Source organism: Macrotis lagotis, chromosome 2 (genome assembly GCF_037893015.1).
Source record: "Macrotis lagotis isolate mMagLag1 chromosome 2, bilby.v1.9.chrom.fasta, whole genome shotgun sequence".
NCBI lineage: Eukaryota > Metazoa > Chordata > Mammalia > Peramelemorphia > Peramelidae > Macrotis > Macrotis lagotis.
Window position 1 is genome coordinate 32896853 of NC_133659.1, and position 27222 is coordinate 32924074.

The 27222-nt window shown below is 45.2% G+C and overlaps 1 protein-coding gene and 1 pseudogene across 2 annotated transcripts in view; one reads left to right on the forward strand and one right to left on the reverse strand.

The window, feature by feature from the left end:
* Positions 1–27222, forward strand: part of EIF2B3 (eukaryotic translation initiation factor 2B subunit gamma) — an 86848-nt gene that overhangs the window by 27104 nt on the left and 32522 nt on the right. For both annotated transcript variants that reach the window (XM_074221580.1, XM_074221579.1), the window contains exons 4-6: positions 797–956; positions 8989–9100; positions 26381–26470. In XM_074221580.1, the coding sequence (XP_074077681.1) occupies positions 797–956; positions 8989–9100; positions 26381–26470 (362 nt within the window). The remainder of the gene's footprint in view (positions 1–796; positions 957–8988; positions 9101–26380; positions 26471–27222) is intronic.
* Positions 18730–20065, reverse strand: LOC141510963 (ubiquitin-conjugating enzyme E2 E1 pseudogene; annotated as a pseudogene).

The following is a 27222-nucleotide window of genomic DNA, read 5'->3' on the forward strand; positions in this document are numbered from 1 at the left end:
CCTAGAATCTACAACAGCTAAGTGGGCACCTCCAAGGGGGGAGCATCCACTTCTTCCCTTCACCCCTCTGAAACAGCTTTCCCTTTGGGACAGCTCTCGGTCTAAGGGAGGCTCCCCAACATTGCTTTTGATTCTGCTCACTGGGGCTCAGCCAAACAATTTTGACTTCTGGTACAGTAGTACACTGGGAAGGAAAAGATGAGTTCAGACATCCCTCAATGAGGGCCTTGGGCTTCTGGCTTCAGAGACCCCTGCCAGCTGGAGGACTGGCTTGCCTGTCATCTCCCTCCTCCTGAAGGCTCGTCCTCTCTTCCTTTAGCATAGGACAATGCAATAGTCAACAGCGATGGGCAGCACCTAGGGCCCCTGGCACCTTGGGTTCTTTTTATAACTTTTTGGCACATTCTTGAAGTATCATCTACATCCAGGTGAATTACCAGAGGAGGCTATTTAAACCTCCCTCCTTGTCTCTGTCTCTCTTCCCTCCTTAATAGCCCCCCCTTCCTCATTCCTCTCTGCCTCTCTCCCAATTGTCTGATTTAAACTACTTTTCCTCAGTTAGTCCGTGATGTGACTATCATCACATCTACTTGGTAAAGATCTTGATCATCCTTTTTCCCATTGTTCCTGAGTCTGTGTGTTTGTGCATATTTGTGTGTGTGTGTGTGTGTGTGAGAGGGAGGGAGGGAGGGAGGGAGAGAGAGAGAGAGAGAGAGAGAGAGAGAGAGAGAGAGAGAATGAGAGTGAGTGAGTTCATAACTTTGTGGTTCTGATGCCTCCTTTTTCTGTCTGCCAGACAGATGTGTTGGTGCTGAGCTGTGATCTGATAACAGACGTCGCACTCCATGAGGTGGTGGACCTGTTCCGTGCCCATGATGCTTCCCTTTCTATGTTGATGAAGAAAGGTGAAGAGTCCACAGAACCGGTCCCAGGACAGAAAGGGAAAAACAAACCAGGTAAGGACACTAGAGATGTTGTTTTTCTTCTTGTTTCACAGGAGGAGAATGGTAGGGTTCAAGGTGACATTGTTTCACCCTCTCATTTGAAGTGCAATCAAGATATTTTCATAAAGTGCTGACCTTCCCCTAGGTTGACTGCAACTCATCTGAACCTTTTTATCATGACTGGTTGTGTCAATGTCCTTCCCTGAGTCCCAGGCTCTCAGAGTTGGAAAAGACCCAGGAAGCAGCAAGATTGGATTCTTGTCACCTGGAAAAGAATCATATACCAGACTTGAAAGTTCCCAGAGAGCCGGGATGTATCCCCTTCTTCTTGCCTCTTCCCCCTGGTTGGCATGGCCTTTGTTTCTTGCCTAGTAGGACAGTGGTCATGCCTGTCAGTCTCTCTAGGAGCCATCTGCTCACAGTAGCCCACTGACTCTGGGTCCTTCCCCTCCTGAGACCATGGGGCCTTATGGGGACAGATTTCCCAGCTAGGACAGCCTTTTAGATTGCAGCAGAGCATGGGAGGGCCTTGAACAGGGAGGGACTTACTGTCCACTCATAGCTTCCATTCCTCTAAGTTTTGCAATAATATCATTTTTGTTCTCTTTCCCCTGATCTCTTTAGGCTCTCTGTAAACATAGTATTATTAATGATATCAGTCTGGCTCTTCACTGAGGCCTTTCTCCTTCTTTCTCTCATCCCTTCTTCACTTCTCACCCTTTTTCCTCAGCCATCTTCTCTTTAAAATTTAATTTTTCAATTAACAAGCCCATCTCTCTCCCCTCACCCCCCATTTTAAAGAAAAGTAACATAGTCAAGCAGAATGGATTCCCACATTGACTGGTCACAACCAAGTGTCTCAGTCTGCCTGTCAGGAGGTGGGAAACTTGCCTTGTCCCAGAGCCTCTAAAGACATTCTGGGTCACTGCATTGGACAGCCTTGACGTTGCTTTTGGCCCGGTAAGGAGGCAATTGTGGCAGCTTCTGGGGGAGTCTCCCTTCTTGCTGTCTCTAAGCACAAAACTCTCCAGTCTGCACAAGTCTTTGGCAATCCCCTTAGAATGAGAGGCTGCTGGCTTCTCTGAAGACCTCCTGTCCTCTTGCCTGTGGACCGCTGGCTGACTTTTTGTGACGTTCTGGAGTGAAGATGTCCCTTTGGGTAATTTCTCCCACGCTCCACAACCTGGGGTGAATCTTATGTTTTTGTTGGAGGCGGTGGAGGGGAACCACCTGGTCCTATTTAAGCAGCTATCTGGGATGGAGCCTGGAAGGGACCTTGGAGGACCTCTAGTATGACCTTTTCTTTTGAAACAAGAAGGGCTAGATGTCTCGCCAAAAGTCACACAAGGAGGAAGGAGCAGAGCCAGAATTTGAACCCAAATCCTTGACTCTAAATCTAGAGCCTGTGCCACAAATGCAGCATCCTGTGCCTGGATTGAAAAAACCAACTATACAAGTGTGCGTGGGGGGGGGTTATCTGGAAAAGATTGGGGGAATTTTAACAGACTGCTATTACCAGTGAGAGTCAACCATCTGGTGTGGCAACCCAAACAGCTCATCTGGACTTGGGCTGAGTAGCATTTGGAGTACAAGCTTGGTTCTGCTGGGTCCCTTAGACCTCTCCTGGGCACTGATTGAATCTGGTCACAAGAAGGTCACCAGCTCAGTAAGAGGACAGGAGCCCTGGCCCTAAGGTGACTAGTTGAGGAGCTGGAGAAAAAAGACTGAGGGAGTACATGACAGCTCTTAGCTGTCTTCAAGTAGTTAAGCAGCTGCCAGGTGGTGATTGGCATTGTTCTTTTTGACTCCAGAAATAGGGCCCAGAGTCTTGAGGACTTGCAGTGGCTGCCCATCTCTTCTGGACTTTTATTATCAATTAGAGCAGTTAAAAATGGAGAGGCTTATTTTGGTAAGTTGTTGTTTGTCCCTTTTTCAAAGAGGATCAGTGCATCACTGGTGATGTCTTATCTCACTAGCCCTGGAGTCAGGAGGACCTGTGTTCAAATCCGGCCTCATATACTTAATAATGACTTAGCTGTGTAACCTTGGGCAAGCCACTTAACTCCACTTGCCTTGCAAAAAAGAAAAGGAGAGAGAGAGAGAGAGCCGCACAGAGTTATCCACCTCCCTCTTTGTTGCTGAGTCATTGAAGTCCAGTGGCAGGACAACAGTCAGGATGGCCAAGATGTAATAAATGACCTTGGTGTTTTTGATGCCTGACCAAGTTCTAAGTACTCCGTGGAGTCTGCTTCTACCACCTCTGTGGCTGCTGGGACAAATTGTGCTCATCTCCCATTCCCCTGGGGAAAGTCTTTCCATGCTTGGGGTACACAGCCCCCTACCCCACTGACAAGTTTGAGGCCTATTGGTTATCTTCAGCCTTGTTTAACCCATCTGCTGAGATAGATGGTTTTACTGCTTTGTGGAGGAACAGGTCAAAGTTGGGTGCAGGTGGACCCCATAAGTGAGCCCCCCTCACCTGAGGGATTAATCCTCCTGAACATACCCTGTGCTCCTTTTGAGTTTCCATCACTGGTGGTCTTCAGGTAGAGGCTAGATTACCCCTTGGATGTTATAGGGAAGATTCCTGCTTGGATATGGGGTTCCTTCCAGCCCTTTGAGATTCTCTCCTTCTGTAAACCAGCTGTGGATGGTGGAGAAAGGAACAAAAGAGTTTCCTCAAAAGGAGAAGCATCTGACATGATAACAGAATTAAAGGAACAAGGGATCAAGTTTAGAGCTGTCTCCTGGAGGGAGATACTGTTGCTTGGGGACTTTGGTCTTTGTTGCAGTTTTTAGTCTTTGTCATGAAGACATCTGGAACCATATCGAGAACCAGGATCAGGGTCTACATTGTTGGAATGGATGTTCATCCTGAGGGAGGAAGTGTAGTAGTGGACCTGGGGAAGATGGAGCCTTGGGGAACCAGCACTGATGGAACAAGAGGAGCTGGTAACTGGAGGGGTCTGTGGAAAAAGAGTGGCCCCACTTTGGCATCCAGACTGGAGTACCTTACTTCTACTTCTATAGAGGCATGCTTTGAAGGGAGCTCATTTACTTTTTTTTTTTTAAGGTTTTTGCAAGGCAAATGGGGTTAAGTGGCTTGCCCAAGGCCACACAGCTAGGTCATTATTAAGTGTTTGGGACTGGATTTGAACCCAGGTACTCCTGACTCCAGGGCTGGTGCTTTATCCAATGTGCCACCTAGCCACCCCACCACCACCTAGCCATCCCCGCTCATTTACTTTCAAAGTAAAATTTTGCCAGGACCAGACTGTACAGGAGGCTGGAATTTCAACTTCATTGAGTTTGTGGTTGTTCTATCAGCTGCAAGGGAGCAAATATAACTGAAGACTAAGAGGTAGTAGGGAAAGGGTTAAAAATACAACTTCGCTGAAAAATAATCTTTACAGAAACTGTTGGTTCCAGGCCCTTCCTTTCGTCATGTGGTTTTCTGAGCCCCAAGGAGTTGGGCAGGGCCAGAATATTCCAGGATTTATCCAAAAATAACATCCTAAGTTTTTCTTTGCATGTTTGAATCACAGTCATACCACTGGGGACTTGGTTATGCAGTCCAGTATCAACATGATGGAGAACCTTCATAGGTGGGCTTGGGGTATAGAGAGCTGAGAGGTCTGCACTCCAGTTTTATTTCTGCCACTGACCAGCTGAAAGGCCGCATGTGCAAGTTCCTTGATCCATCTGGGACCTCAGTCCCCTCATCTGTAAACTGAGGGAGCTAGATTAGAAGAGTTGTAAAATCATTTCTAATTCTCTAGCTGGGGTCCCTGGGTCCAGAGATTTCGGGGGTCTGTCATCTTGAATGGAACCTTTTCACTAATCTCTAACTGAAATCTAGCTTGTCCTTTAAGAATGAATGCAGGCCATAAACTCTGCCAGACTACCCCCAAGGTTCCATGGCTCCCAAATGATGAAAAGTGTATAGTCTGCCCACTGTTCTATAAGCAGTAAATTCCCTTTCAAACCCTAGTTTCTATTTGGTACATTCCCTTCCTAGGGCCATGACTTCAGTTAAGACCTGGGCCATCCCCCATACTTCACAGGCAAAGATACAACTAACATTTTACAGGGCTGCTTAAGGGCATCCTTCCATATATATCTCATTTAGGAACTATACAGAATACATAGGGGGTGGCTAGGTGGTGCAGTGGATAGAGCACCGGCCCTGGAGTCAGGAGTACCTGAGTTCAAATGTGACCTCAGACACTTAATAATTACCTAGTTGTGTGGCCTTGGGCAAGTCGCTTAACCCCATTTGCCTCGCAAAAACCTTAAAAAAAAAAGAATACGTAGATAGAATCTCGGGCTAACTCCAGAGTCGGGGGCATTGGCATCCACTGGATAGGGATCCTCTCCAGAGTCTTCATCCTACCCCTCCTCTTCTGTAGCCTTACTGATGGAGACAGAAAGATTAAGTCACCTGCCCAGAGTCATCAGATACAGAGTGAAACCAAGGCTGCTGCCTCCAAACCCAGTGGGCTTCCCACTGCACCCACATGTCCTCTCTGGAAATGTTTGGTGCCTAAGACTCCTGGTCCAGGTGAAACTGTGGAGAGTATGGTCAGCTGTAAACTGGGGATAGTAACACCAGCTATCTCCCAGGTTGTTGTGAGAGTCAGAGAAGGCAATGTTTTTGTAAGTGCTTGGCTAACCTTAAAGGGCCCCAGAATGTTTACTATTCTTGGTTTTTGCAAGGCAATGGCGGTTAAGTGACTTGCCCAGAGTCACACAGCTAAGGAAGTATTAAGTGTCTGAGGCTAGATTTGAACTCAGATCTTCCTGACTCCAGGTTTGGCACTTTATCCACTGTGCCACCTAATCCCTATTCCTTTTTTTTTTTTGTGAATAGTATCTTATTTTTTCCAATTACATGTAAGTATAGTTTTTAACATTTATTTTTATAAGATTTTGGGTTCCTCATTTTTTTTCTTCCCTCCCCACCCTCCTCCATAAGATGGCAAGCAATCTGATAGAGATTTTATATGTACAGTCATAAAACATATTTCTACATTAGTCATGTTGCAAAAGAAGAAATGAAACAAAAGGAAAAAGTTGTAAAAAAAACCCAAAAAAAGTGAAGATAGTGTTTCAATCTGCTTACAAGCTTCATAGTTCTTTGGACGTGGATGGCATTTTCTGTCACAAGTCTTTTATTTTTTATTTTATTTTTTTATTTGTTTGTTTTTGGTTTGCTTTCTTATCCTTTAATCCTGATTCCTCATTTTTTTTTTCAAGGCAACAGGGTTAAAGTGACTTGCCCAAGGGCTCGTAGCTAGGTAATTATTAAGTGTCTGAGGTTGGATTTGAACTCAGGTTCTCCTGACTACAGGGCCGGTACTCTATCCACTACACCACCTAGCTACCCCCAAAGGTCTTTTAGAATTTGATCTCTGTATTGCTTACAAGAGTAAAGTTCATCATGTTGCTGTTACTGTGTTCAGTGCCCTCCTGGTTCTGCTCACTTCACTTAGCATCAGTTCATGTAAGTCTTTCTGGGTTTTTCTCAAATGCACCTGCTCATCATTTCTTTTTTAAAAAAATTAAATATTTTTTATTTGTTTTTCCAACTACATGCAATGCTAGTTTTCATCAGTCATTTTTTTTTCAAGGTTTTGAGTTTCACATTTTTCTCCCTCCCTCCTTTCCCTCCCCCTTCCCCTGAGAGAACACAATCTAATATAGGCTCTACATGTGTAACTATGCTAAACATAGATCCATATTAAGCATATTATGAAAGAAGAATCAAATCCAACAGAAAAAAAATTAGAGAGAAAAAACAACATAAAATAAATAAGACAACTTTTAACAATTGAAGATGTAAACTTTGTTCTACATTTAAACTCTACATTCATTCTCTCGATATGGATGGCATTTTCGATCACAAATCTTTTAGAATTATCTTTGATTATTGTACTGCTGAAATTAACAAGTCCATCAAGGCTGATCACCACCCCCATGTTGCTGTTAATGTGTATAATGTTCTTCTGGTTCTGCTCATCTCACTCAGCATCAGTTCATGTAAGTCTTTCCAGGCTTTTCTGAAGTCCTGTCCCTTATGATTTTTGTTTTTAGGTTTTTGCAAGGTAAACGGGGTTAAGTGGCTTGCCCAAGGCCACACAGCTAGGTAATTATTAAGTATCTGAGACCGGATTTGAACCCAGGTACTCCTGACTCCAAGGCCAGTGCTTTATCAACTACGCCACCTAGTTGCCCCTCCCTTATGATTTCTTATAGAACAGTAATGTCCCATCACAAAATTTGTTCAGCCATGCTCCAAATAATGGGCTTCTCTTCAATTTTCTTTTTTTAATTGATATCTTATTTTTCCAATTACATGTTAAGAAAGTTTTTCAACATTTATCCTCATGCATATGCATATTTTTACAAAATTTCCTTCCCACCCCCTCCCTTCAGCAGTGATTAGCCTGGCAAATATTGTACATGCACATTTGTGTTTAACGTGTTTAATGATTAGTCATTTTCCATATGAAGAAATGGGATTGGGACAGCTAGGTGAGTTGGGAGACCTGAGACATAATAATTACCTAGCTGCGGGGCCTTGGGCAAGTCACTTTAATCCTGTTGCCTTGCAAAAAAAAAAATAAGGAATCGGGATTAAAGGATAAGAAAGAAAACCATGAAGTAGGAAAGAGAAATTTTTTTTAAAAGTGAATGTAGTGTTCATCCAGATTCTGTAGGGTTTTTGTTTGTTTTATTTTTCTTCCTCTGGAAGGAGATAGCGTTGTCCCAGCTCTCTGAACTGCTGAGAGAAGTTGCACTCATCATAGTTGATCAACTCACCATGTTGTTGTTGATGTGTACAATGTTCTCTTGGTTCTAGCTCCCTTCACTCAGCATCAGTTCCTGTAATTCTTTCCTTGCTTCTCTAGAGTCCAATCATTCATGGCTTCTTATAGAATGTGTTCCATCACATTCAAATGCCATAATTTGTTCAGCCATTCCCCAATTAATGAGCATCCCTTCAATTTTCAATTCTTTGTTACCACAAAAAAGAGCTGCTATGAATATTCTTGTAACTTGTAAACTTAATAATTGCCTAGCTGTGAGACCTTAGGCAAGTCACTTAACTGTCTTGCAAAAATCTAAAAAAAAAAAAGACTGGCTCCTCTTGACCTTAGAGTTAGGGTTCAGTTCTAGCTTCTGATACCAGCTGGGAGACTGTGAACCTAGGACTGTCATTGAACTGAGCTTGTTTCTTTGGGTAGGTAGTATTTTTCTAGAAATGTTGTTGTGAGACCCAGATGCAAACATATTTGTATAGGACTCGGAATTGTTGTGATGTTAGTTATTAAATAATAGTAGTTATTATTGGAAGTTTAGGGAAAGCAGGAAACAGTCATGAAAAGTCAAACATGAATGAAACGATCGAACAACCATAACAACTGGCACATAGTAGGCATGTAATGATGTTTATATTAAGTGACTGTTTTTGCCAGTACTTAGGAAATGGTTCTAAAAGAGCCAATCATTGCTTAGGAAAAGTCCTGATCAATTAATCCCATTTCCTTTTTTGTTGGAATAAGTGGCTAGCTCAGGAGGATGCCCACAGAGCCCCAGCTGCCATTGGTGGCCTGATTTCCGGCTATTCCTCTACTTGTGTGTACAGGATAGTCCAACTGGGTTCCTCCCCATTCCCAAAACTTAACCTTTTCCACACTACTCAATTATCTTTGCCTGAAATTCTCTTTTCTTTTCCTTGACTACTCCCTTTCCAGTTCCTCAGACTCCCTAGAGGAAGACTAGCCATCCTTTGAGGACAAACTAGAGAGTAGCCCTAGACACTAGGTGCTGCCATCCTGGCAGACCCTAGCTCTGCACCCATCTTCTCCAGGTGTCTGTGAATGTGTCCCCAGGAGCATGCAAAGTGTGTAGAGGCTCTTCCTTGTGTGCTTAGGGTTTGGGCTTGGGCTCTGAGGAAGGGGACCAACTCATCTTACTCCTTAGCAAACCAAGGCCCTGGTCCCAAGGTCTCATGTCTGATTCTCTGCTTCTTGTGACTTAGTGGAGCAGCGCGACTTCATTGGCGTGGACAGCACAGGAAAGAGGCTGCTCTTCATGGCAAATGAGGCCGACTTGGATGAAGAACTTGTCATTAAGGCATCAATCCTGCAGAGGTAAGCCTGGGACTGCCCTGTTGATGCCTCTCATCCTTCCAGAACAATGACTAAAATCAGTATTGAGTGAATGGGAGAACCAGGAGCGTGGTGGTGGGGGGGGCAGGTTAAAGGAGCCAGTTTAGACTTGATGTCAAGAACTGTTCAAGAAAGTGAGCCTTTCAGAATGGGTCAACCTGCTAGAGAGGGGGGTGATTCCCCTTCTTGGGAGGTTATCACCACGAGGATGCTGAGTTTGCTACCCTCTGGGACTCAGACCTTCAGAGATTCCAGAGTGGGGCTAGGAGCCTTGACTTCTTTGCTTTCTGTCCCTTTTTATGGTTATGGGGAATGGGACCTTGTGAGGAGGGTGGAGTCCTGGGCCACCTGCCCAGACCCCCCAGGAACTGTTGAGTGAGGATGCTTCCCAGAGTCTCAAGATGTTCGTCCACTGCATGAGTGAGATTTTCAAACTGGGATTTTGGAGTCTTCTCCAGCTCCACCTTTGGCAGCATAGAGCCTGGAGAGAACCGCAGTGTTGTACGAGCTTTGTTGTTTTCCTTCTTCGAAAGAGAGCTCACGAGGTTGTTTTCCTGGAGGACTAACAATAAAATTGGGGGGCAATACTTAGACAGCTCCACCTCTGGTCCCCAGAGGGACCTCAGCAGAAGCACCTGCTGGGAAAGGCCACCCATGGCCTGTAGCCTTTTCAGAGCCATCCCTCTCGGTGGGTGTTCTTGTATCCAGATGCAGGTCCTGCTCCTCATTACCTCATCTGACTTGGCCACAATAGAATTCTTCCTTTTACTACACGTGGACAAGAGGGGTGGGAATCTCAGTCACTCTCAGGAAATGGAAAAAGGTTTTTCCTTTAGTAGAGGAATTTAGGATTATGTGGCTACAGGAATTGACCTTTCAGAGCAAAAATGGAAGTATCAGAGACTGGAAAAACTTGCTAATGATTTTGACAGGGAGGGCTGTCCAGAAGGGGAATGGGCTGTTCTTGGGGGTGAGGAGTCCCCCTCCCTGCTTACATCCAGTTTAGTGTCTGGGATCTGAGATATTGTGATCCCTCCAGACTTTTCTTATTGCTCAGCATCCTCATATTTTGGGTCTAACTTCCAGAACCCTAATGCTGCTGTTGCCACCCCAAGGTAGCACCTAAAGATCATGCTGCTTAGCTGGGGCCACCAGCTCCCCTTTATTAAATGCCAGGCCCTGCATGAGGCCTTGGGGGTGCAAAGAAACACAAAAGACAGAACCTGCCCTCGAGGAACTTAGTCTAGCAGGGAACGCAATATGCTTACAGCCAAGTACAGACAAACCCTGGATAGAATAAATACAGAAGTAACAGAGAGAAGACACTTTAATTGAGAGGAATCTGGAAAGGCAGGTAGGATTTTAGCTGGGACTTGAAGGAAGCCAGGGAAGCCAAGAGAAGGAAGGGCATTCCAGGCAGGAGGTCTAGTTAGAGAAAAGACCCCTGAATTGGGAAATGGAAAACCAGGAAAGAGCAGAGTGTCAGAGGCTGTGAGAGGCCTAGAAGGACAGAAATGAGAAAAAGCCATTCAATTTAGTAATGAAGAGGTGGCTAGAAGCCAGAAGAGAGTGGAGAGGAAGTAGAGGCACCTCCTGGAGCCTCTCCAGGGGTATAACCACAGAAGGCAGGAGAGAGATGGTCTGGGAGGGCACTCTGGGAGGTGGGGGGATGGGGGGCTTTGGGTGGACTGGGGACATTAGGGTGAGTTCCTCTGTCATTAATTTCTAAGCTTCCTTTATCACTGAACCCTAATTCAAAACTCGGTGGTTCCCATGTGGGCTTGACTCCCCAAGTTCCTATCCTTAATGAAGTGCCCCAGCTGATAGCCTCCCTACCTGGAGACCTCATTCTATCTTTGGCTTCTTTTCATTCTCCATTCCTGCTTCCCACCCTGCAGATCATGATTATGCTTTTCTAAAACTTACTTTCAAGGGAAGCTATAACATACAAGACAGAAGTAGCACTTCAAACCTGTGGTTTTAGAAGTACGTGGAAAAGAAAACTGCCCTGGCCCTGAGGAGTGCTCAACACGAGGGCTTTCTCTCTCCAATTGCCCATTGTGGGGTCCTGGCTGGGGGCATCACCATGTAGCAGCACCAGGGCCGGGGGCTACCACTTTGGCCTTCATTCACGAGGGCATGTAGGGGAGATTTATTTTCTTAACCAGAAATTAGAGTCACTGCTTGCTGAATTCCTTCCCAGTTTCATTAGGCCTGCTTGTTTTGTGTGTGTGTGTGTGTGTGTGTGTGTGTGTGTGTGTGTGTGTGTGTGTGCTTGTTGACTTGGCTGGACTATAGGAAAGACCTAGAAAATGTAAACATCAAGTATCCCCATATCCTCAGAGTAAAGAATGGACACACACTGCTGTTCTGACATTCCACATACAAGCGCATCAGCTCCCCATCCCTGGCTTTGCCTGAATCTGCTCCCCCCCCCATTCCCCAAATCGACCTTCTTTGGAAAGACTGTGGCTCAGGCCCTCAGGACCTGCCCCTTCTTGCCCCAGTCTTCTCTCACACATATTTGTGAAGGATGAGAATATTCCCTTCTGAAGGGAAATCCCTAGTCTTTTGTGAGTTCCAAAGCCTCCTGTTTTCCCTCCTACTTCTCCTCCTACTGCCTTAATGGGATGCAGGAAAAAAGTGGATCCGATCACATTTGGCTCTGAAAGCCCTGTTTCACATAGCTTGTTTAATATGTTCATTTGGGTTCTTGACACCAAATGTGGCAGATTGTTGAGCCCTGCTGACTCCTCTCGGGCTGTTGCCTAGGTCCAATTCTTAAAGCTCTTCAAGGAAGGAATTTCCACGGCCTTCCTCAGCAGCTGGTTTCTCTGCTGCCTTTTGTCCTGAAGGGCTCCTCTTGTCTTCTAAACCATTCCCCTCCAGTCTATCTAGAGACATAAGTGACGCCACCACACCCAGAATACCCTTTCTTTGACTGAAGAGCCCAGTGATTTTTCTGGTCAAAACTCTTCTTAACTGCCTTAGCTTCTCTTGTGGGGCCTTGGTTTCCATTTCCTTATTTTTGTGATGTTTCTGACCCCTCCACCACATACCTCAAAATGTAGAAGCCAATCCTTTAAGAAAATAAATGCCTGGGAAGGGCCAAGTGTACCCAGAGATTCCAAGGGCTTTGGTTGACCATACTGTGAGCTGACAGTGCGGTGCAGCTCCCAGGAAGGTTGGCATTCATGTTTCTTGTTCAGAACTTCAGGGATTCAAATAAGCCACATTAATAAATAAGGCAGGGAAACAAGCTGACTCAGGGCTCAGGAGGCTCAGCACTTTGAGGTGGCAGTCAGCAATCAACAATCAGCAACACATTTAATAACGGAGTTTATTTAGATTTTTAAAAAGCTCAGCATGACCAAATCAAATCTCATAAAATGAAATTATTAGAGATGTATGTAAGATCTTCCACTTGGGTTAAAAAAAAACACCTTCGGGGCAGCTAGGTGGCACAGTGGATAGAGAACTGGCCTTGGAGTCAGGAGTACCTGGGTTCAAATCCAACCTCAGACACTTAATAATTACCTAGCCATGTGACCTTGGGCAAGCCACTTAACCCCATTACCTTGAAAAACATCTAAAAAAAAAGCAAACAAAAAACCACCTTCACAAATTCAAGGTAGGGGAGGGGTGACTAGGTAACAGTGTGTCTGAAAAAGCCCTTGGGGTCTTAGTGGACCTGTAGAACTTTAATAGGAGTCAGCCCTGAGAGTGAAAGGCATCTGAACTTGCAGTAAAAGAGACCTTGCATTAGTCTCAGTCATGGTCAGACTGCCTCATTTTAGCAAAGGTGGCTAACAATACAGATTGAGAGTGGCACTTCCCAAGACAGCTGAGTTCTGGGAGTGTCCCACAAGGCAAGGGGCAGCTAGGTGGCACAGTGACTAGAGCACCGGCCCTGGAGTCAGGAGTACCTGGGTTCAAATCCGGCCTTAGACACTTAATAATTGCCTAGCTGTGTGGCCTTGGGCAAGTCACTTAATCCCATTGTCTTGCAAAAAAAAAAAACCTGGATTTCTCCAGTTCTGAGATCAGCTCTTTATCTAGTGGACCACATTGGCTTTTCTGTTATTTTTTTGTTTTTTGGGGGGGGAGTGGTTGGGTTTTTTTTGTGGGTCAGTGGGGTTGAGACTTGCCCAAGGTCATACAGCTAGTAAATCTCAAATGTCTGAAGCAGGATTTGAACTCAGGTCCTCCTGATTCCAAGGCCAGTGCTCTATGCACTGTGCCTCCTAGCTGCCCTCTAGTGATTTTTCAAAAGAAAGATTTAGGCACCCAGGTGGTACAGTGGATAGAGCACTGGCCCTGGAATCAGGAGGACCTGAGTTCAAATTCAGCCTTAGATAATAATTACCTAGCTGTGTGACCTAAGTCACTTAACCCCATTGCCTTGCAAAAAAAATTTAAAAAAAAGAAAGAAAAATTTAGGATTGATTTAGGCATAGGGGTAGGGAAAACTTCCAAATAATTGAAACTATCCAAACATGGAATGGAGGTCTTCAAGCAAAGACTAAATGATGTTCTGTATAGTAAAGCACAGAGGAGGCTTATTCAGCTGTGGTCTTAGATTTTGTTAGTTTGGTTGTCCCCATGCGTACTGAGATCTTGAGGGGCTTCACTGGTTGTGTCAGCTAGTAGGGTTTCCTGACCTCTCTGGTCCTTTGTTTTCTCATCTCTAAAATGAATGGCTTGACCTAGATGAACTCATAAAGTTCCTTCCAGATCCCAGTCAATGGTCTGATGGACCTCCAGACGTCTGTGGCTTGTCTTTGGCCCATGACCCATCCTTTCCCCTGAACCTTGGCTCTGTTGGCAGGGCCTTCTTCCTTCAGGATCATCTCCTTGGCACAGCTAGTCATCCAAAAGGATGTCAGTGGAGGAATGAAACCTTAGATTCCTGGATCTTATTGAGGGAATCTTCTTATTATTTCTTCTAGTTCTGTCAAGTAACCATTAGGGAGTTTGATAAAGGCACTCAATCTATACCTTAGTTTTAGAGAGTATCATCATTTTATTATATTGTCAGACATTTACTAAGCCAGAACCCAACCATGAACAGTCCACATCTCTCCAGTTAGCCAATTTTTTATTTCCATAAAGAGTAGTTTGTAGTTATGTTCACGTGAACCCCAAATGGGACTGGGTGGAGTCCCAGATGTTTTTTACATTTTGTAGTTATCTTGGATGGAATGAATCTGCACTTAGATTTTGCTTATTTTAAAATATTATTCCTCTGCTCAAAATACCTCAGGGGCTCACCACTGCCCACTTTATATTTCTGAAGTCTAAGGCTTCTCTCATCATAAATGATGAAGATTAGGGAAATGAATTGAAGAGTCCTGGCCATCAAGTATCAAGTACCTGTTTTGTGCTGAGGATGGACACAAAAGACAAGGGCCCACCCACCCCTCCCAGAGGGGCCGGGGGAGGTCTATACACAGACTAGCAGATACCAGCTATATGCAAAATCAAAGCAAAGTAATGTTGGGGTCTAGATGGTACAAAGCAGGGGGAGGGGAAATGGAGCCTCCCACAGCAGAGAAGGGCCAAGGAGAGAAGTATCTATGGAGGGAGCCCCTGAAGCTTTTGGAGGCAGCAGGTGACCTAGTCAGGCCTCTGCTTTAGGACAGTTCTGGCAGCTGAGCAGAGGATCAGAGAGACAGGGACAGCTACCTCAGGATGTGGCCAGCCGACCAACCTTCCTCCTGTGCCTGGAATGGGCCTCTTCCTCCCCTCCATCTCTGCCACCTTCTCTATGGGCCACGAGCACCAGGTATTTCAGGAGTTACCTTGCGTGTATTTTGTTTATCTTTCCTATGTGCCTCTGTAGTTTCACTGGGTCAGGTCTTTGGGTCCCTGGCATCTTGCCTGGTCCATAGGAAGATACTTCAGAAATGCTTACAAATGGATCGTGAAGGTGCAGTTGAGGAAGATGCTTAGGGGGGTAGTGAGGGAAAGGAGAATGAGCTCAGCTTCAGACCTGCTGAGCATGAGCTGATGAAGGAACGTCAAGAGGAAGATATCCAGGGGCACCAGAAGGTGGGGATTAGGTATTGAAGGAGAAATCTCCTGATTTCCTGGGCAGCTTTTTTGAGCTTCATCCAAAAGGTGGGTCTGTGTGAAGGGTCCCCTGTTTTCAACCAGGCCCCTCTTAGGTGCTTAGAGAGGAACCTGAGCTCTTTCCCTCTGGTACTGGAGGCTCTTGGGCCCAGCCTTGCTCTGGAGGCTCTCATGCTACCTCCCATCTCTGATGACCCTTTACCCATGCATAGTTGTTATACCAACTGCTGTGTAAGACCAGGCAGAGCTCCAGTGACCTAGTTTCCTCCCCACTCCCTTCTGCCCAGACATGGGCATCTTAGGGACATTCAGGGATCATTTGGACCTCTTTGTACTATTAGTTTACATGGGACTGTGGGAGGAGCTTTGCTTCATGAGAGGGGCAAGTAAAGGGGGCTAAGAGACAACTTTTTTTTTTTAGGTTTTTGCAAGGCAAATGGGGTTAAGTGGCTTGCCCAAGGCCACACAGCTAGGTAATTATTAAGTGCCTGAGTCAGGACTTGAACTCAGGTACTCCTGACTCCAGGGCTGGTGCTTTATCCACTGCGCCACCTAGGTGCCCCAAGAGACAACATTTTCAAGGTGGTTGTGGTTTAGAATTCATCTGTATCTTTTTTTTATTTAATATTTATTCTCATTTTGTACAAATAATGATTTTTATATATTAATAAAATATTCTTTTTTAAGAGTAAATGAAATACCCTCTCCCCCCATAAATATAGACTCAGTTGAGCGATAAAGGGGAGAGAGAAAAAAATTAAAATAAAAAAAACAATAGTAATAATTGTAGGTATGGCCAGGTGGTGCAATGGACGGAGCACCAGCCCTGGAGCCAAGAGCACCCGAGCCCACATACGGCCCTGTGCACCGAACAATCACCCAGCTGTATGACATGCAAGCCACCCAAACCCCACTGCCCTGCAAAAAACCAAAAAAAAGAGAAAAAAGACCCAAAATAAAATAAAATAGTAATAATAGTAGGGGTGGCAGACAGAGCATTGGCCCTTGAGCCAGGAGCACCCAGGTCCAAATCTGGCCTCAGACACCCAACGATCACCCTGCTATGCGGCCCCAGGCAGGCCACCCAGCCCCATTTGCCCTGCACCCCCCAAAATAATAAGAATAATTAAAAAAATGTGCTTGAGTCTTTGTTGCAACACCAACAACTCTGTCGCAGGTGGATCACATTCTTTATGATAAGTCCATCACAAAAGTTACTTCCATATTTTTCCACCATTGCCATTGCTGATCACAACTCCCTCCTTTCGTACTTCTCCACGACCATGTACTATATTTTCTCTCTCCTTTCACTGTGACTCTGCTGTAGGGTAGCTGAGTGGTGCAGCAGACAGATCCCTGGTCCTGGGGCCAAGAGGCCCTGAGCCCCCTACCACCCCTTAGGCCCAGCATCCACCTGGTCCTATGGTCCTGGACAGGCTATCCAATCCCAGCCGCTTGCGAGAAGTAATAAAGTAAATGTGTTATATCTGACCACTCTCCCCCCATGGTCCATCCTCGCCTCCATCACTCACATTCCCCCCCTTCCCCTCCCCGCCTCCTTCTTACTCTAGATGTCTATACCCCATTGAGTATATATGCTGTTTCCTCTCCTAGCCACCTCTGATGAGAGCAAAGGTTCCCTCATTCCCCCTTGTCTTCCCCCCTTCCATATCATTGCAATAGCTCATTGTAATAAAGAAAAATCTTATTATATAAAATATCTTGGCCTATTCCCCCTTTCCTTTTTCTTTCTCCCATTACATTTCCCTTTGTTCTATTGACCCCATTTTTACCCCATAATTTATCTTCAAATTCAGCTTTCTCCTGTGCTTCAACTATAAAAGCTCCCTCTACCTGCTCTATTAACTGAGAAGGTTCATATGAGTATTATCGGTGTCATTTTTCTATTCAGGAATACATGTAGTTCATCATCATCAAGTCCCTCATATTTTCTCCTTCTCCTCCAATCTCCATGCTTCACCTGAGTCCTGTATCTGAAGATCAAACCTTCTGTTCAGCTCTGGCCATTCCAAAAGGAACATTTGAAATTCCCCTGGTTCATTGAAAATCCATCTTTTTCCCTGGAAGAGGAACTACCCTTGCTGGGTAGTTCATTCTTGGCTGCATTCTAAGCTCTTTTGCCTTCCGGTATATTATATTCCAAGCCCTACAAGCTTCCAATGTAGTTGCTGCTAAGTCTTGTATGATCCTGACTGCAGCTCCATGATATTTGAACTGTGTCCTTCTGGCTGCTTGTAATATTTTCTCTTTGACTTGGGAGTTCTGGAACTTGGCTATAATATTCCTAGGGGTTGGTTTTTTGCGATCTCTTTCTTGGGGGGGATCGGTGGATTCTCTCCATTTCTATTTTTCCCTCTGCTTCTAGAATATCAGGGCAATTTTCCTATAGTAATTCCTTGAAAATGATGTCAAGGCTCTTTTCCTGATCGTGACTTTCAGGTATTCCAATAATTTTTAAATTATCTTTCCTAAGTCTGTTTTCCATATCAGTTGTTTTTTCTTTTTTTTAATTTATTTTTATTAAAGATATTATTTTTCTACAATTTTCCCCCCAATCTTGCTTCCCCCCCCCCCCCACGGAAAGCACTGTCAGTCTTTTCTTTTTTTTTTTTTTTAAGGTTTTTGCAAGGCAAATGGGGTTAAGTGGCTTGCCCAAGGCCACACAGCTAGGTAATTATTAAGTGTCTGAGACTGGATTTGAACCCAGGTACTCCTGACTCCAAGGCCGGTGCTTTATCCACTACACCACCTAGCCGCCCCTCTGTCAGTCTTTACTTTGTTTCCATGTTGTACCTTGATCCAAATTGGGTGTTATGAAAGAGAAATCATATCCTTAAAAGAAGAGAAGTCTAAGAGGTAACAAGATCAGACAATAAGATATCTGTTTTTTTCTAAATTAAAGGGAATAGTCCTTGCACTTTGTTCAAACTCCATAGCTCCTTATCTGGATACAGATGGCACTCTCCTTTGCAGACAGCCCAGATTTGTTCCCGATTGTTGCACTAATGGAATGAGCGAGTTCTTCAAGGTTGACCATCACCCCCATGTTGCTGTTAGGGTGTACAGTGTTTTTCTGCTTCTGCTCATCTCACTCAGCATCAGTTCATGCAAATCCCTCCAGGCTTCCCTGAAATCCCGTCCCTCCTGGTTTCTGATAGAACAATAGTGTTCCATGACATACATATACCACAGTTTGCTAAGCCATTCCCCAATTGAAGGACATTTACTTGATTTCCAATTCTTTGCCACCACAAACAGGGCTGCTATGAATATTTTTGTACAAGTGATGTTTTTACCATTTTTCATCATCTCTTCAGGGTATAGACCCATCAGTTGTTTTTTCAATGAGACATTTCACATTTTCTTCTAATTTTTCATTTTTTTGGTTTCTTGTAAATTCATCAATCTCCCTGAGTTCTATTCTTTGTCTGAAGGATTTGTTTTCCTCAGAGTTTTCTTATCTCTTTTTCCATCTGGCCAATTTTGCTTTTTAAAGCATTCTTCTCCTCAATAACTTTTTTTTTGTTTTTTGTTTTTTGTTTTTTAATAGCTTTTTATTAGCACAGTAACAAAGGCAGACTGAAGTAGCCCACAACATAGAACCAATCCACCGAGTGACTCCTATTCCACCACGCCTCACAGTTCAACAGCTTAAGGTATTTCACTACAGGTTTCTCTAAGTTCAATGAAAGCCTCTCATCCTTTCTCACTAAAGCAGATTGGCATCTAAAATAAAATACATTAACTACTCATTTCCTCTATGGTGCCATAGACCCACTTGTCCATATTCTATACCATGAGATGATAGACAGTCTGGAAAAAGTAATTGTTAAATATCAGTGTTCCCTTTCATGGAGGGGAAAAAAACTTTTATACAAAAAGAAAAAAAACAACAACCAGGTCATCTTGGAAGGACTCGACCGAAATGCGTGTGCACCCGTACAAAATTAAGCCGTTTTTAATCTTTTACATATTGCAAGCAACAGAACCCAAATGTCTAAGTGTACATTCTTTTCCGTGTACTAGAGTTGAGCTTATAATGCAGAACTAATGACAGTCTTAAAAGATGCTATTACCAGTTCTGTCTACTGTAGCAAGATACCTTAAGTTACAGCAACAAAATCTTAAGAAATAAAAGACTGAATAAAATCTGTTATAGAAATACCCTACTCTTTATCAGCTCCCCCCACCCCTTCAAAATCATAAGCAGCTCTTTCCATCACAGACAAACTGTCAATCTGGTGAAAACCCAATTTATGTCGCATATCTCTTGGTCCACTGCCTGGCCATTCTGTCGTGTTCTACTCTGTTGGTCATATACTGAGTGGCGATACTTCCCACTAAGGGGTCGGCAGAGTTGCAGTCGGTGAGCAGGGAACAGATGGAAAGAAGCACTTTGGAGATGGTGAGGGCCGGGCTCCAGTTGTCCTTCAGAATATCCAAACAGATCACCCCTTGGCTATTGATATTACAATGGTAAATTCTTGTCTGGAACGTGACCTTTGGAGGCTTCAAGGGATATTCGGGGGTGAAGGTTATGTCAAGGAAGAAGATGCCCCCCTGGTAGATGGATCCTGGAGGGCCCAGGATGGTGGACCTCCATTCGTAGATGTTATCACCTTTGGGACCAGCACTGCAGTTGGGAGGTGGGTCCAGTGTGATGTCAGCCAGTTCCTTCTGAATCCTCTTGGCGCTGGTGGACAGCAGCTTGGAGTTCTTGCTCATGCTGACTCTGCTCTCCTTCTTCTTGGGGGGGGGGGCGCTGCTCTTCTCCGTCTGTTGGTTGGAAGACGAGGATGAGGAGGAACTGGTGCTGGCTCGGGAGTTGTCATCTGACATAGCGACCCCCCTCCTCAATAACTTTTTGAACTGTTTTATCCATTTGACCTAAGCTGGTTTTTAGCATGCTATTTTCTTCAGCATTTTTGGGGGTTTCCTTGACTAAGCTGCTGACTTCATTTTCATGTTTTTCCTGCATCTCTCTCCTTTCTTTTCCTAGTTTTTCTTCTAACTCCCTCATTTGATTTTCAAAGTCTTTTTTGAGCTCTTTCATAGCCTGAGCCCAATTTCTGTTTTTCTTGGAGTCTTTAGATGCAGGAGCTTGTGCTTCCTCATCTTCAGACTGAGTATTTTGATCCTTCTTGGGCTCATGTGCAAAATATTTCTCAATGGTGTTCCTCTTGTTTCTCTGCTTGCTCATTTTCCCAGCTGAGCCTGGTTTTGGGGTGCTTCCTGAGCTTTTGGGACACTCCCACAAGGGTCTCAGTGTGTGAGGCTCTGTCCTCCCTCCTGGTCTGCGAATGACCATAAGCGCCCCCCTCTGCCACAGGGCTGAGGTGGGGGGGGGGCTGCTGTTCTGGGGGGGGGGGGGTCTAGACTGGGATCAGGATCTGAATGTGGTCAGAGCCCCAGAGTCCTGTTCCAGGGGCAGAGGACAGAGCTCCACAGTCTCTCTCTCTCTCTTCACTCCCCTCCCTCAGCTCAATGGGCTCATGCCCTGGGGGCTCCTGCTTACCAGCTCCACCTGCTTCTGTTTCCTGTGCTGTGCTGCTCTCTGTGTGCCCTGAGGACTGAGCTTCACATGCTCGCTCTGGCAGAGGGTCCCCACTGTTCCCCCACTTTGTGCCCGGTGCACCTCGGGGTGCAGCTCAGGAAATTCCCCCGCTGCTGTGAGCCGGCTCCCAGTGCCCTGGGGCTGCCTCTGGGAGGCTGAAGTTCTTTCACTCTGGGGGGGGGGGGTCACCCCTCTGGCGGGCCGCCCCTCCGACCCCGGGGAGCGGAGCCTTTCTGCTCTTTTCCAGGTTACCTTGAGTAGGAGCACTGCCTCACTGGGTCCCTCTGTGGGTTCTATCTCTTGAAAATTTAGAGTCCTTAGCTTATAAGTTTTATGAGAGAGAGCGCCTAAGACCCGATCTGTTCTTGTCACCATCTTTTGAATTCATCTGTATCTTAATGAACTTTGAACCCATTGTGCAAAATTCATTTTGACCTTTGACATTTCCACTGGCTTCTCTATAGAATAGTGTGATGGGTCTCAGGTACTTCTGACTCCAGGGCTGGTGCTCTATCCACTATGCCACCTAGCTGCCCCAGTGTGATGGGTCTGTAAGGCAAGTCAGGTCACTTCTTCTCCTTCTCACCCCTTTTCCCACCCCCAGATGGCCAGCCGTATCCATGGGGTCAGACAACCCCTCATGGTGAAGTGATATAACTGAATGACAAGGCTCAGGATCCAGCTCTGAGAGTGGATGTCTTGAACTGGTTGTAGGGTTGGCAAATGTGTTGGTTTTCAATTCATTTAAATCATGTAATATTACATTATGGCTCAACTTTGCTCTGGACATGTTCCTTAGAAGCTTTGCTTCTTAACACTCTGGTTTTCTTCTACTTTTCCAAGCCCCAACCCTGCTATTTCCCAGCCGTGTGCCCTTGGACAAGTCACTTTGCTCTCTCCAAGCCTTTATTTCCACACACTAGTATCTAAAACAATCCTAGTTCCATCTTCCCTGGCCACTATATAGGGCTTCTCTGTTGCTCAGATGAGACCTTAATATCAGATAGTAGATGCATCAGTGAATGGTACAAAGCCCCGGGTGGATGTATTTATCAGATTTGCAGGTTTCACAAAGGATGGTTAACACATTGAGTGAGATTAGATAGTTCAGGCTGACCTTGGTCTAAGCCCACCCTTCTTCACTTTACTATCTCTGAAAGCTGCTACCATCTTTCTTTTACCCAGGATTGCCACCTCACACTCATCCTGAGCTCCTCACTTTCCCTTACAGTTCCCAAATCTTGTCATTTCTTGTTTTGTCTGTCTCTCCTTGTCTTTTAACACAATCAGCTCACCTGGTCTCCACCCTAGTAAAATACCTACCTTACTGATTGGCCTCTTTACCTCAAGTCTCTTTCCTTTCTTGTCTATCCTCCAAAGCACAGAGCTGACCATGACTTACCCTTGGCTTCCCAAACCTCTGTCAAACTCCAGGCCAATCCAACCATGGATAGAAATGTTTTTTTTTTTTAATTTTAAAAAATTTATTATTTTTCCAACTACATGTAAAGGTAGTTTTCAACAGTCAATTTTTGGTAAGGTTTTTTTTTGGGGGTTTTTTTTTTTGGCCACACAGCTAGGTAATTATTTAAGTGTCTGAGGTCAGATTTGAACTCAGGTACTCCTGACTCCAGGGCCAGTGCTCTATCCACTGTGCCACCTAACCACCCCTGGTAAGTTTTTTTATACATTTTATACATTTATAACCATGCTAAACATAGAACATATATTGATCATGAGAAGAATCAGATCCAGACGAGGGCTGGCTAGGTATTGTAGTATGTCATTCAAGAGGGCCTAAGCTCCACTCTCATAGGCTCAGAGGCAGTGGGATCCAGACCCTCAGCATTTCCAGGCCAGCCGTCCTTGAAGATTTGTCTCCCGTGGAGGAAGGGTCTCTGAGCTGGGTAGCCTGAAGGTTCTTCAGCCATCCCAGGTGGTCTCATTGACAGTCAGGGCTGGTGTTGTGCTCCACCCTTGAGCCTCTCTCTGTTCTCCTCCTCATTCCTCTTTCCCATTCTGTTGTCCCACACATGGGCTTTGGCAGTTGTTCTATTTGGGATAGATCATTTTGTGCCACTGAGGAAATATCATCTGACTAGATGAGTGAAATCTTCCTTCCTGCCTTCATTGCTGTTGCCTCCGGGCCAGCACTGAGCCCCCATTGAGCCCCTATCTCACTCTGGCAATCACTAACTGAGGCTTGGCTCCTTCAGCCAAAGTAGGGAATGGGAATCTGCAAAGCAGGGGCAAGGACAGCTTTTCAGGATGAATTTCAATGCTCTTTCCTGTTTAGTAAAACCTAGGACCCTTTGGACTGAGTTTTGAGCTCTCCCAGCTGCAGTGTACATCTCGGGGCAGCTGCTTCCTGGCCTCCAGCAAGCCCTGTCCGGAGCTGGGCCTGGTTAACTTAGGGTTTTGATAGGAAGGACTGGGAGTCAAGAGAAGGCTTTGGAAATTTTAGAAAATGGATAAATTGCTTTAAGCAAGCAGGGGAGTGGGGAGTGGGGAGGAGTGGTCTTAACCACAGTAATTACTTATTTGGGGAAAAACTTTCCTTTGGCCTCTGATGAGGTCTCTGGTAGCCCTTGGTAGGTTTTTTCAGAGCTGATTTTATCCCTGGCTCCATGCTTCTTCAGGATGTTTTGTTTTGTCCAGTGCTGGTGATGCAGATATTTATACATTGCATTCTCTTTGAACTAAAGCAAAGCTGAGACCATCTTAATGCATTGCAGCCCGTTTGATAGTGAAGGCTAGAGTCAGTGACCTCATAGGCCTGTAGAACATTATCCCCCACCCTGTCAAATTCTCAGCTCTTGCTGTTTGGAGGCATTTCTGTGGGTGGGAAGATAGACTCTTCGGCCTCCACCCACCCTTGCTCTTATTTTGTATCTCAAGGCTGCCCAGGCTTTGTCATGGGAAACCATCATCCTTTCTCTGTCCTGAGTCTAGTTTCCCTTACCCATTATGTCAGATCTGACAAGGGCCATCGCCAGCATTTTCTGAGGTCAGGGCTTCCAGGGATGGCAAAAGCCAAGCGTTTTTCTTCTCAACAAGTTCCTAAGTGAAGAGAGAGACTTTTGGGTCCAAATGACCAGTGTGCTTTAAATCGGCCACTTATTGGATCAATGTACAAACATGGAAACAAAATAAAGACTGACAGATTGCTTTCTGTGGGGGGTGGGGGGAGGGAAGTAAGACTGGGAGAAAATTGTAAAACTCAAATAAAGTCTTTAATAAATTGGCCACTTAAATCCTCTTGGTTTGGAAGAGCTCCTGGGGAGCAGGGACTGTCCTGCTTTTCTAGTGTCCCTGGAGCTTTGTGGGGTATAACAAAAGCTTCAGTCCATTAGACATAGGTGTGAGAAAGAAGTCTCTTTAAGTGACTAGGACTGAGGACCCAGAAGCTGTAGACCAAACCACTTCCCATGGTCCAGTGTGACAACAGAAGCCTCTGGTGACTGGTCTGCATAGATTTCCACCTTCCTTAGGGCAAGCCACGAGAGAATGGGCCACAGCCTGGAAGCCTTGAACTGTTATGGTGACAAATTCCATAACAATAAGCATGTGTATGTTGTGTGTGAACATTTAAATGGCACTTTAAAGTTGCCAAAGAGTATAATCTCTATAATTGTGACACTGCATCACAGCGTCTGCACTGTGCTGGAGACTGTAGATATAAAGGGAAAAAATAAGACGATGCCAAGGAGTTCCCCTCCTAGGTGAGGGTAAACATGGGTACACACACACACACACACACACACACACACACACACACGTAGGATGAAGGAAATTGGGGGGATGGGGAGAGAGCCTTGAAAGAAGATGAAGATTCTGAAAGCTCAGCTGTGAGGGAAAGCCATCCAAGGGGACCAGCTTGTGCAAATGCAACAAGGTGGGAGATGGAGGATGGATTTGGGGAAATGACTTTGTAATGATCAAGCTTGGTTAAGCCCATAGAGCTCCAAATGGAGGTGATATGAAAGGAGGCTAGAATGGTGGTTTAAAAAAAGGATTGTGGCAGGGTGGCTAGGTGGCGTAGTGGATAGAGCACCAGCTCTGAAGTCAGGAGGACCTGAGTTCAAATACAGCCTCAGACACTTGATAATTGCCTAGCTATGTGATCTTGGGCAAGTCACTGAACCTCTTTGCCTTGAAAACCGCCCCCCCTGCCCCCCAAAAACAAAACAGGGCTGTGGAGACAATTAATGATGAAGGCCAGGCTGGAGAAGGGACAGAAGGATAATGCATCAGAAGTCTTGAGTGAGGTCGAGAGGTCAGAAAAGCCTAGAGGCTTTGAGATCAACTCTGGGATTGTACTTCTGTTTCCTTATTTGTAAAAGGAATAGTTTGGATTCCATGGCTTCTGAAACTCCATCCAGTTCCTTAATTCTATGAGAAAGCTCTTCTTGGACAATATTCTACATATCCAATGTTGATCTGAGTAGGTGGTGCCATGGGCTTAGTATCTACCTCCTAGAGTTGATGTAAGGATTAAATGAGAAAATATTTGTGAGAACTCAGCACAGAGTCTTGCTTGGAGCAGTTGCTGTGGAAATGCTTTCTCCTTCTGAACAAAGATATATATTGCATATTTGGGGAGTGACAGAGACACTGAAATTTGGGGGGGAGTCAGAAGGGACATCATATTGAAGCTAGTGCTCAAGCTGAGTCTTGAAGGAAACTGGATTCCCTGAGGGGAAGGTCAGAGAAGAGGGGGTGTGTAGGCAGTCTGAAGATACTGTCAGAGTGGTTTGGGATGGGGCTCTTTTTGAAGGGCTTTTTATTTGTTCCTAGGGAGTCACCATTATTGATTAGATTGAGGAAGCAACATGATCAGGTCTGCCCTTAAGAGAAATATATCCCTTTAGGGAAATTCGTCCTCTTCTGCAGCTCTCATTCCCACTTGTTCTGCTGGCTTTGACACAAGTGACTAAAAACAATAGGTATTTTTGCTGTTTATTTTCTAAATAAATGGGTTTTCAGATGTGTAGGGCTGTGTCCATGGCCATAATGACAAGGGAAGAATCCTTCCTGTTTACCAGAAGGCACCATGAGGCTTAGCCTTTCCAGCTCTCTCAATTTACAAAGGAGGAAACTGAGACCCAGGAAGGTCGAGGGACTTATTCATTCAAGGTCAACAAACAGACAAAACTAGGGGCTGAGACCATTTGGCCCATGTTGTATTGGTTTCTGGGCTTGCCTGGTTTGGGTAGCACTTCAAGGGAGCCAGGCTTTCCGAGGGCAAAGCAGGTATGTGCAGCATTCAAGACAGACCCAGCTGGTGCTGGAATGTTCATCGAGTCCCCTCCCTTTCACAGGGAAGCCCCCCAAGATGGGCCTGTACCTCCACCTGGTAGCCCCCAGGAGCCCAGTATAGTGGGAGCTCACCAGCTGTGGGGACCATTTCTTTTTTTTTTTAAGGTTTTTGCAAGGCAAATGGGGTTAAGTGACTTGCCCAAGGCCACACAGCTAGGTAATTATTAAGTGTCTGAGACCGGATTTGAACTCAGGTACTCTTGACTCCAGGGCCAGTGCTTTATCCACTGTTCCACCTAGACGCCCCATATGGGGACCATTTCTAAGGTCTCTTTTTGCTGTTTGTTTTTTCCTAGGCATCCCAGAATACATTTCCAAACAGGTCTTGTAGATGCCCATCTCTATTGCCTGAAGAAATATGTTGTAGATTTCCTGGTTGAAAACAGGTAAGATTGGGGAAGGGGGGTTGGAGAGGTAGTCAGATTTTGAGTTTTTAGTAATTGTTAATAGCTTGTTAAGACTTTGAAGTTTGAAAATATTATCACATTTGAACCTCACAACAATCCTGGGAAGGAGGTGCTATTATTGTCATTCCCAATTTACAAATGAGGAACTTGAGGCAAACAGCAGTAAATTAACTTGCTCATGAGGTTACCCACTGCTGGTATCCAAGGCCAAATCCAAACTCAGATCTTCCTGACCTCAGACCCATCACTCTCTCAGCTGCACTGCCAGAAGGGAATAGTTCATGCTAAGTTTATGTAAAAGTAAAATCCATCCTTGTCTCAGAATCCAGTGGTTCTGAAAAGCAGGGGTCTTCACCAGATTCAGCATTAAGCCTCGGGGAAATCAGTCATAGCAGACGGCTCCTCTAGCCAACAGGCAGCTATTGATATCAAGCTGCTGGTCTGCCCTTCCTGGGGGTACAGAGGCAGGAACCAGGCAGGCATTCACATCAGATCATTAGAACTCATTGGGTCTGTAGGAGTCCTGAGCAGCCCCAGGGTCTCTCCACAGTAAATATAAAATAATTTGGAGGGGCAGTAGAGTGAGGAGGCAAGAGATGCCTTGGCCACAAGGAGGCATCCATGCCAAGCTTCCCAGGGAGCTCCAGATCCCCTCAGAAGTGAGTGGGGGACAGCCTGGAGGTGGGCAAGGGAGGGGAAGCAAGAGATAATTCTGCTTTTCTTTTGTGCCC